The sequence below is a fragment of the Tasmannia lanceolata genome, unplaced genomic scaffold (genome assembly GCF_043159265.1).
Source record: "Tasmannia lanceolata isolate RefF3 unplaced genomic scaffold, GAP_Taslan_0.1 ptg000018l, whole genome shotgun sequence".
Lineage (NCBI taxonomy): Eukaryota > Viridiplantae > Streptophyta > Magnoliopsida > Canellales > Winteraceae > Tasmannia > Tasmannia lanceolata.
In genome coordinates, this window is record NW_027518695.1 from 8907071 (window position 1) to 8918500 (window position 11430).

General features: G+C 38.5%; 1 protein-coding gene across 1 annotated transcript; it reads left to right on the forward strand.

Annotated features, from left to right (window-relative positions):
* The first annotated feature begins 1209 nt into the window (after positions 1-1209).
* On the forward strand, positions 1210-6258 carry LOC143851274 (laccase-4-like). The gene is made up of 7 exons (XM_077360628.1): positions 1210-1365; positions 2268-2419; positions 2628-2881; positions 2976-3104; positions 4104-4568; positions 4869-5327; positions 5870-6258. The coding sequence occupies exons 1-7, from the start codon at positions 1276-1278 to the stop codon at positions 5998-6000; spliced, it is 1680 nt and encodes a 559-aa protein (XP_077216743.1). The 5' UTR covers positions 1210-1275; the 3' UTR covers positions 6001-6258.
* The last annotated feature ends 5172 nt before the right edge of the window (positions 6259-11430 follow it).

An 11430-nucleotide genomic window follows, 5' to 3' on the forward strand; every position in this document is an offset into this window, starting at 1 on the left:
CCCAATTGAGTTGGGCTTATTAAGGATTTGCCCAACTCAACAGGGCAGTTGCCCCCCTTATGCTACATGTTGCTCCGCCCCTGGATCTGATCAAATGGGAGAGGTAGTGGAAGATCCATCCCACTGATTCATGATCACATTTTGATCGATGGCAAATCGATAAAAGTTCCAAATTAGATTGTTCACCTTTTCTAGCAATCTGTTGCTAGATAAGTTAATCTAAGATAGATATAGGGAAATGATATTTTCCCCTCTTAAACGGATAAAATCCACCCCTTTAACGGTTTATGTAAGAATGGTTCACTGCTTGAGGATAAATTCACCCCCTTTAACGCTTTCCTTTGCCCTTAAAACTAAACGGATAATGTTAAAGTGGGGGATTTTATCCGTCAGAAGGGGGGGGGGGGGGATATTATTCCCCTAGATCTAAGGTTAGATCATTAGACCTATAGTCAGTGAAATAGATTGTAAGATTTTAGTCCAATAATGATTTTCGGCACCATAATCTGTTCTTAATATTTAAGAAAAAAAAAATGGGCCCTAGTGTGGGTCCCGATCGGACTTGATTTCCAGCCATGTGATTTGGATCCGAATCAGATCCGGTGGATCTTGTTGCATCTCTCTGTTCCAGCTACATGTAGTCGGATCGAAGAGGGAATCCGTGGGACAGTTCGTGTGGGTTGACAATCTTCTGCATGGTTGCTCATTTAAGCAACCACCTATGACATCGGCATGTAAACCTTGGGCAGTAAAATGGACGAAATACCTTACCTACCCTTATCTTTGGAAGGTGGTAGATGATTTGGACAATCGACCTCTATATTCTAGAAAAGTACCCAAATGGGCATTCATGGTCTTTTTCCGAGAATATTCGACTGATCATCCAAACAAAATAAAAAAGGGGGGAATTCTATGCCGAGATCTTACGTGAGAGGGACACGACTCAGCCTATCTCCAACCAACACATTTCTCAGTAGAGTTATAATCTCTCCAAAATGGCAGTTAAAGGGCTGTAAATTAATTGAATTAGGAGTTGGGTATCGGCTTTATGTAACAAGCAAGAAAGCTACAACCAAGAAGAAAAAAAAATTAGAAGAAATGGTTATCTGCAAAACACCTTGTTACTCAAGGTTCCCTTCCACCTAACGAGCAAAAACGACATTGCAGCAAAAAATTGAATCCCTTTATAAGGGTGCGGTGGTCAGTCAGTCATGGATATACGGAAAAGAGAGCAAAAGACAAAGGAGAGACAAAGAGAGAAAGTGAGAGAGGAAAATGGAGTCTTGGGTTAGAGCTCTGGTTTTGGTAGCTTGCCTTCTTCTTCCTGCTCTCGTAGAATGCACAGTTCGTCATTACAAGTTCAATGTAAGTAAAAAGTTTGCTTTGTATATAAGATGGTGCACCATGCATGGCATGATCTGTAATGGCACGCAATGCCTCAAAACAGATGCAATGGAATGTACTATTTTCCTTGGAAAATGGATTTTCCAGCGTTTGGTAAAAACATTTCCCTTTGAAGTATTTTTCAAAAATCAAAAACTTTATATATTTTTCTCTTCCTTACATCCAAACAACCCCATTAAGTGAGAAATCATTTTTAGAACATTAATTATTATACTGTAATAACCGTCTACATCCACTCCCTCGGTCTACATGCGCCATGTGGAAGCAATTGTGCCCATTGATCTGAATGGTGAGTACTAAATTTGGCTAATTTATGTTGGCCCCATATATATCTATGATCCTAAGCTCTTGGTCCATCAGATCTTGTTTAGGTTCGGCCAAGAAAAGCTGAAGTGTGGCTTTTTGTAGGCCTTTATCTTATTGATGAGATGCTCGTTCCACATGGGACGAAGAACATGAACATCCCTTTGAGACCCATAATTGGTTGTTAGGACTGATCCCACAATGTATGCCTCATCTGGCTATTGATTTCCAATGTTTAAAAGCTCACTTAGCAGCCGTGGAACTCAGCTGAGTCAACCTAGTTTTGGACATAACCGAGTTCAAAATAAAAACCCAAGTGAATGTAAAGTTGGCTAAGTCGAAATGCTAGGTCCTTTTTTTAGTACGATTAAAAGGAAGACCAACTTCTAGAGAAAATACATAGGGAAAGGATGTCCTTTAATCACTGTAGGAACTGTTGATTTCATAGAAGAAATTCAAGGGTCTACAGTAAATAGCATGGATTTGCGCATTGGGTATCTCTGACTATTCATTCCTAACTTTTAGGCGAGTTTTCAAAATGTGTTTGATAAAATGCGTAGGTGGTGCTGAGGAACACGAGTCGGCTATGCTCAACCAAACCAATCGTTACAGTGAACGGAAAATTCCCAGGCCCAACTCTGTATGCGAGGGAGGGTGATAACGTTCTGGTCAAAGTCACCAACCACGTCAAATACAACATTAGCATCCACTGGTGAGCAAAATATCACATACTAACGCTGTTCTTCACATTAAAGACATCTCCTATTCACTTTGGCATGGGAAGATTCCCAAGGCAAAATAGTCATTTCAAACTATCACCCACACAAATTTTCGTTCCGCGAAGAGTGAAATGACTGTTTTTCCCTTGAAATTGGTATATTTTTTATTTGGAGACATGAGTGTGGGTTTGGTTATCACAGGCATGGGGTCCGACAGCTCCGCACTGGATGGGCCGATGGGCCGGCATACATCACACAGTGTCCGATCCAGACTGGGAACAGCTATGTGTACAACTTCACCCTCACGGGCCAAAGAGGGACGCTTTGGTGGCACGCTCACATCTTTTGGCTAAGGGCGACCGTGCACGGCGCCATTGTCATCCTACCCAAACTCCGTGTTCCCTACGTTCCTTATCCGTTCCCGACGCCCGATAAAGAAGTGGTCGTGATATTGGGTGAGCTTGTTCGATTTGATTATTTTTTCTAAGGTGACCCCTAAAATTTTCATTCACTTTGGCTTTTGTTTTGATTTGAACTTCCAAATTGCAGGTGAATGGTGGAAATCAGATGTTGAAGCCGTGATCAATCAGGCTATGAAGTCTGGTTCGGCACCAAATGTATCGGACGCCCACACCATCGGCGGCCACCCTGGGCCACTCTCTAATTGCTCTTCTCAGGGTAATATATAACACAGTCATAGAGTGCTCAATTTTGTCCACATCGATGAAATTTAAGAAACAAACTTGTTTGACTCGGAACTTGAACTGAGTCAACTCATTTGATTCTGATCTTGAACTGAGTTGAATCTATTTTCCCAAGCACGTAGACTCCAAATTCTATTTGTTTAGAATATCGGTAGAGTGAAATGGTATTAGAGAGTTCACTATGCTCTGCTGGGTCAAATTTTGAAATTGAAAGAAAATTTTGAGTCAAAAGAAAATATTTTTTTTACCGTCGGTCGAAACATTTTTGTCACCAAAAATCCCCAATTTTTTCTTAATGAAAATTCTTCACACATGGTTTCTTTACTCAGCAGAAGAAGACTAAAAACAGAGCACCAAAAAAATAAATAGATTTTTTAAATTTATAGGTTAAACACCCGAAAACTCAACTTGAAACTGAGTTGACTCAAGTCAACTCAACCCAGCTGCCAATGGCTAGCTAAAGCCTTGAGTTCATATAGAATATATCTTGGGAATTGATATCAAAACTCCAATGTTTTGATAAGAACGCACAAAGCATCTTATCGTCTAGCATTTAAAGGCCTGTCATGAGGATTTTTACAGTTCTCAAAAAGCTCTTATAGGCCCTTTAAGTACTAACGGAAACACTCGTGCATCTTATCAAAACAATGGAGTGCTAAAATCATTTCTCTAAATCTTTATATTATAACTTACATCGAGGCGTAGCCGAGGGGTAAGAAAGTTTGATTTTAATTTTTAATGTCAGGAATTCAAGTTCTAAGTGGCAATTTTTTGCCTTTTCTACTCTAGCGAGTTTTGGACCCGCCAATTCGTTTTGTTGTCGCTTCATCAACTCGTCCTAGTTTCAAATTGACTCATCGAGTTGAATTGAAATAGTCTATTTGACCATTTTAGCCATAAAACTCATTTCCAATATAAAGTTTTCCTTGTTCTGATTAAATTCTATTTTTGGTCATCGTGCTATAATACGCAGGAGGGTTCAAGTTAAAAGTAGAGAATGGCAAAACATACATGCTACGTATAATCAACGCTGCACTTAATGAAGAACTCTTCTTCAAGATAGCCGGCCACCAACTGACCGTCGTGGAAGTTGATGCCATCTACACCAAGCCATTAACCACGGACACCATTATCATCACCCCCGGTCAAACCACCAACGTTCTCCTCAAAGCCAACCAAGTCTCCGGTCGATACCTAGTCGCCGCCTCCCCCTTCATGGACTCTCCGATCGCTGTCGACAATTCCACGGCCACCGCCTTCGTACACTACTCCGGCACCCTCTCCACTTCTCCTACCACCTTCACCAATCCCCCACCCCAAAACGCCACCCCGATTGCTTCCAATTTCTCAACGGCTCTCCGCAGTTTAAATTCGAAAAAATTTCCAGCCTTGGTGCCGAAAACTATCGATCACTCCCTTCTCTTCGCCGTCGGATTAGGTATTGTGAAAACTTTCAATTGCTCCAAAAACTTAAACTATGAAGTGTGTGGCCCCTCTTTTTTAGGGTTAGCCTACACGTGGCACATGTTATCCCTCTTTTGGGTTGGTTGTACACATGAATTTTTAATATCAAGGAGTTGTTGGGTTTTGATCCCAAGACTTGTCGTGAGGCAATAGCTCTGATACCATGTGAAACAATCAATTACTCAAAAAGCTTATGATACCATGTGAAATAACCAATTACTCAAAAAGCTTAAGCCCTTAGAGATGGCATTATTTAATCTTTATACTTCAACAGGTGTCAATCCATGCTCGACTTGCACTAACGGGAGCCGGGTGGTGGCGGATATTAACAATGTGAGCTTTGTCATGCCCACTACGGCCCTCCTCCAGGCGCATTTTTTCAATATAAGTGGCGTCTTCACGACCGATTTTCCGGCCAACCCTCCGGCGACCTTCAATTATACCGGAAATCTGACAACGGCAAACTTAGCAACCTTGAATGGGACCCGGGTTTATAAACTCAAGTACAATGATACAGTGCAATTGGTCTTACAGGACACAGGTTTAATATCCCCGGAGAATCATCCTGTCCATCTTCATGGATTCAATTTCTTTTCAGTTGGGAGGGGGGTAGGGAATTACAATGCAAAGACTGATCAGGCCGGTTTCAATCTTGTCGATCCGGTAGAGAGAAACACGATCGGAGTTCCTTCTGGTGGATGGACTGCCATTAGATTCAGAGCTGATAACCCAGGTAATCCCATTCTTACAAAGAATTATATGAATTTGGGAAAAATGATATTTCCATCCATCTTTGTTTGTCTTTCCCTGAAAATGAAGCCATTTTCCGAGAGATACAAACAATAGTGGCTGAAAATTTTAAAAATTCGAAAACTTGGAAAGAAATTGGATACTATTGAATCCAACTTTTTCAAAATATCAAGTTTTTATTGCGATATTTTGATAAAACGACAACCCAATATAATCCCTAGATTTTTTTAAAACATAGCGATATTCTCCATTTTATTATTTACCGTGAAAGGTGTCATGATATTTTTATGATATTCTACACTTCATATTTTTTTTAAAATTATATATTTTTAAATAATTTTTTTTATATCAGTTTTTCAATATAAACCCAAATAAATTAAAAAATAATAATATACTCCGTGATTTTCCTCCCCGAGAAATTTCAGAGAACGATATTTATGACTTAGATTCTATATAAGTATGTTCTGATGAGGAGACATGTCTTAATGAAGCCTTCTTATTATGTGTTTTCAACTGTGATTGTAGGAGTCTGGTTCATGCATTGTCACCTGGAAGTGCACACAACATGGGGTCTTAAGATGGCATTTGTGGTGGATAATGGCAAAGGTCCCAATCAATCACTTCTACCGCCTCCGAGCGATCTTCCCACTTGTTAGGTAATCCAAAGAATCTGGGATTACATAACTCTGAGGAGGATTCATGAACAAAAGGAGGAATAAAGGTTCCTTATTTTAAAGATGATGGATGAAGTTGTTGAGGAAGGTGAATAAGATTGGGAGAGCTTTGGTTTTGTAGCTGTACTTTATTCTTCATGATGATATGTATGTATGTAATCAAGTTCCGAAGGATCTCTGTGATAATTAATTGAAAGGTTTGATTTTGTGTCTCAAAAAAAAATCTGTCTCTTTGAATTGAGAAATATTTCATGGAATTTTATTTTATTAAAAAGTATCATACCGCGTAAGTGCAACTAGAACAATAGCAATAATAAGAAATATGGTGTTTATTATTTATCTTCAAAATTACTAGAACTAAGGGTAATCTCCATGGATAGAGGTTATACCCGTAGCAGGTAGGCTTTAGGACTTTTACCCGTAGTTTTAACTGTTGTTAGAACTCGACTTTCTTGTAGACCTTGAAATTATTGAGATGAGGGGTGCCAACTTTTATAATAAGAAGTGGGGGTGTAATACCAACAATTGAAATGTACATTATAACAGTACTTGTAAGGGAAAATGACCTTAATCAAGTTCCAACTCCCTTAATTATCAATATTTTCACCCCTTTTGCTTGTCTTTTTCCTGAAAATGAAGGTGGGATTGCAGTAATTTTAGGAAAAACAGACAAGACGGGGTTGTAAATGCTGAAAAGAGGGTGGAAATATCATTTTCCTACTTATAATATGAAAAGAATAAAAAAAATGATGATAACACAGACAGCACCACCAACAATAGCATGACAGCATATTGAAGAAAACCCTAACAACTACAACCACGACAACAACCACCTCTCTAGACGACTAGACCTCACAATCCCATCGACAGTGACCCCCAAAACACTATCTAAATGACACAGTGAAAACAAAAAATGAAGACCCTTTTCTAAGGGCAGACGGGCAGTGATAAATCGACCCCCATGTCTCTGTCTCTCTAAGCACTAGCCCTATACGGGGGTCGATTTATCACTGCCCATTTCTAATGCATAAATAACCACCACTACAAGAACAAAATTAAGTAGAAGAAATAACAATAGCGAGGGCAACATCTCTCTCTCTCTCTCTCTCTCTCTCTCTCTCTCTCTCTCTCTCTCTCTCTCTCTCTCTCTCTCTCTCTCTCTCTCTGTGTGTGTGTGTGGTGGTCGGGGGAGGGGGGGGGGGGGGCAGATGGCGCTTTGGAAGATTGAGATGATAGGGGTGGTTTAGTCATTTTCTACAAGATCGAGTTGGCCATGTTATGTGAAAAGGGGCATTTTGGTAAATTTCGATGAGAATGTTTTTATGGATGCATACACTTATTGTAGATACACAAACTTTGTGTGGTGCAAGTAGCCAATTTTCAATGATCTAAAGGTATTTTGGTCATTTCTATAATTCAGATGAGTATTTTTTGGTACATACAATCGAGGTAGACAACCAAACACTACTTACCACTATTCTAGGAGGAAAGTTACACATAAATCCAATGCTTGTCTCCTCCCGGATGACTACTTACACTAAATCTCTACAAGGTAAAAGCTTCCACACCTTTATAAGTGGGAGTTGGTTTCTATTTTGACAGGCACCGGAGAAGAGGAGACACGTCGATCAAATTTTTGGAGCGAGGATGGTGTGTATGGGTAAAAAGTTGGGATGACTTTACATGGGTAGGGATACACCTGAGTAAAACCGGTGTCTAAAAGTTTGAAACCAAACCAGCCCAAACACAAGGTGGGCTCAAGCTTCCATTTTAATGAAAATTTAATTGCCCATCGGGTACCTAATCCAACCCAAGAAAGGAACGTGGATCGACTATCCAAATTCAACCTTATTTTTTTACTCATGTTAAACCCCTGTGTGCATCCAAATTCAGCCCATTCAGGTTATCCAATGCCCCTGAAAGTGAATCAATATAAAACAACTAATGCAGTCTTGAAAAATACATTTATAGGGGCTTAGCCAATGGCTAAAGTTTTACTATATGGCACATACAGTACATCCTTAGACTTTAATGTTGAATTTCAAAAAGATTTGAAGATCCGATGATCTATTGTTAGCAAAAAAAAAAAGTGATGTGACAGTCGAACCCCCAACCGCTTTTGATCCACTTCATGCTCAACCTCAAGGGTCAAGGCCAATGATGCTATCTTCAAGACTTAAAATTCCAAATATTGTACTTTCCAAAAATTGTAGAACCTCAAGTGCCCGTTTGGATGCAGAGAAGATTTTGATTTGGATTTCTCACATTTGTAGCCCTTTTTGCATTGTAATTTGGATCCGATCAAATTCTTGGATTTCCAATTCAGCAACTGACAGTGAAAAAAATCAGATTTCCAAATAAGCTGTGCAAATAAGAAATTAGAAATCCACATCTGGCAGTTTCCTTCTCTTTCTTCGCTCCTCAACCTCTCCCCTCCAATAGGAAGTACCCCCTTCTCTCTCTCTCTCTCTCTCTCTCTCTCTCTCTCTCTCTCTCTCTCAACATGAGCTGCCTGATCTAATCACTTTGTATTCAAAACTCAATTCCAAATCCAAATACAATATATGAGGTATCCAAACGGGCCCCAAGGGTTTTATTCGCTCTGTTAAAACTAAAACTAGACATACCTAGAGTTAGATCCTATTAGTAATTTCTCATTTGTTGAGCGGGAACGGTGATCACATCACTTGTACTACACATGCCTAAATAATCATCATCAAATTGGTAATTACAAGCAATAAATTTATGAGCACAATGTTATCAATAGTTAACCACTAAATCATATATATTAAACCCTAATTTTGAATTGAGCATAATATATAATACTTTTCATTATTATTATTTTTTTCAAAATTTTAAAGCAAAATGTTCCTTGATTTGATCAACCAAAATAATCAAATTAATATTTTTTGAATTCTCATCACTTGTGGGATTTTTAATTTCAATGAGTTGCCAAAATGACTACATGGAGTTATTTAAAAATTATTTACCAAGCAAGGTTGTGGTTTCAAAAGACAAAAAATACCCTTGTTTACTTTTCATTTGCGCCTCTCTTTCTTTTATCATCGTAGACAAAAATTACCCTTGTTATCTATTTTTCACCTGTTTTTGTCGATTCAAGCAAAAATTAACCAATTTAATTTTTTTCTGCAATTTAACATATTTTTATTCAAATTAGACCCATTTTGATTGATTGAACGTGATCTTTTGTCAATTGAACACGATTTGTTCTACTTTCTCTTCATCTTCCTCTTCCTCTTCCTCTTCCTCTTCTATGGTTGGAGGGAGGCAGCGGGCGATGGTGATTTGGAGGAGCAAGGAGAGCGATGACAATCGTCGAACGGCATAGTGATAGGAGGGAGATAGGCGGAGGATAAAAACTAAATTGCTTAGAAAATGGGGGTATTTTTATCATTTGAACCTCGCAACACCCCTAATAGGTGAACACTTTTGAAATTTCGCTTCTACATTCATTTTACCAACTTATTATGATTACATAGTCAAAAGCCCCGTAATTATTTAAAAAATAAACATAATAATGTATTTAGTTTTAAAAAAATACACTATTGGTTTTGTATGGAAAATGTGCCAGTAACAAAATTCTATTTGACATAATCGATTGTCGAGTGTTATCAAAATAATTACAATTAAATATTGGAAAATGATATGGGGACCGAGAGTACGCCTGATAATAGGACCTGCCCATCAAAGAAGTTCTTATTATCAATAACCGATCTAAGTAATGCATGGGATGTAACTTCAAAGGAGACAAAAGGGTTGCAACTGGTGCACCATTGAACAAAGAAGCTTGAGTCCTGCACATCAAACTAAAACAACTATAAGAAGTTACTTCAAAGATCGGCATTGGGATGTGACTAATATTATTACTGTCAAATTTAAATTTGAAAAGCTATCTTGTGTTCTACATTTATCCTTGAAAGGGCTCTTGTGTGCTACATTGAATGAAATGCTTGTTGGATTAGTTGGGACATATCGTTTCTGCAAAAGATATAAAAAATGAATTATTAGCATAGAAATTAATCAGTTCAATTACTTAAAATATTCAACACAATTAGGAAAAAATCTCTATCTAACTTAAAACCATACACGTGAAGAGGACTATGTATAGTGATCATCGGTGATGCTTCATTTACTTGAGTTGCTTCGCTCCCATGTCTACTAATAGTCTTCGTGCTAGTGTGTATGCCATCAGTACTCCTATGCTTTCTCTTTTTATTAGATTTCTCGACTACATCGAGAGATTCATTTGCAAGACAAAGTTTATCTAACCCTTCCGTGCAACTTTATACTTCTCTGCGGATAGTGCCCCTTCTTCTGCAAAAGCAATGGACAGTTGACATAGATCATCAAAACGCTCCATACAACTATCTTGTTGAACTGGATCACGACCTTGATCAAATATATGTGCGCGCTTTGCATCCTTTCTCCATCGTGGTAATATGTAATGAGTTGGAATTTTTTCAACATCGGAATTTATAAGTACAAGTATTGAATGCCTACATAAAATACCTTGGAATTCAAATAAACGACAAATGCAAGAAACTGTTACTTTAGAGGCATTAAACAACACTTCATACTCCTTACATTCTTCTCTCCTTTGTGATTTCGTTTCCGTTCTTTCACAACATACGTTGTTATTTCACCATCTTCCTTGACAAACTTTGCACTACAATTGGTGAGAGCAGAAATCTCCTCTTGGAATTTTTTGAATATTCCCCTAGGCTCTGTTCACTTGTTTTCCCGGGAAAGGAAAAGAAAATGTTTCTCGGGAATCTGGCGTGGCATTAGGAAAAGAAATCCAGGGAATCTGTGCAGGAAAAGGTTTCCCTGGACTGTTCACTTGCACAGGAAAAGGTTTCCAAGGAAACTGCTTGCCCTTCTTTTTGCACTAGTTTCCCAGGGAAACGAAATCCGAGTGTTTTTGGTCGGAAATGAAATCCCTAAAGAGGGGAAAATGGGCTTTTCCATGTCATATTTTGACTTATTGCAGAAATTCCACATGTGTAATTCTATTTTCCCTGGAAAGCAAGTGAACACCAAAATTATGTCTTGTCATGGAAAAAAGAGGCTGTTTTCCAGGGATTTGCTTTCCAGGGAACGCAAGTGAACAGAGCCCTAGTGTAAATGTTAGCAACCTCTCTTTTAAAAATCGACACAATCTTCAATGTGGGGTTTGAATGAAATGAATCAAAATCTGCCAGGGCCTCTTTTTCATACCGACTTCGTATGGCTAACTCATATTGCTCAACAAACTCTTTCAAACTAGTCTTTGAATGTACATATCCATAAAAAAAAAATGATTTATGCTCTCACTTCTTTGAGAACTAGATATCCCTGCAAAGAAAATATCCTTTAAGAACACAGGGCACCCACCTATCGCGAATTCGTACA

Coding starts and splice junctions, on each gene's coding strand:
- LOC143851274 (XM_077360628.1), top strand. CDS start 1,276: ATGGAGTCTTGGGTTAGAGCTCTGGTTTTGGTAGCTTGCCTTCTTCTT. Junction 1,366..2,267: donor TTCGTCATTACAAGTTCAAT/GTAAGTAAAAAG, acceptor TAAAATGCGTAG/GTGGTGCTGAGGAACACGAG. Junction 2,882..2,975: donor AGAAGTGGTCGTGATATTGG/GTGAGCTTGTTC, acceptor TCCAAATTGCAG/GTGAATGGTGGAAATCAGAT.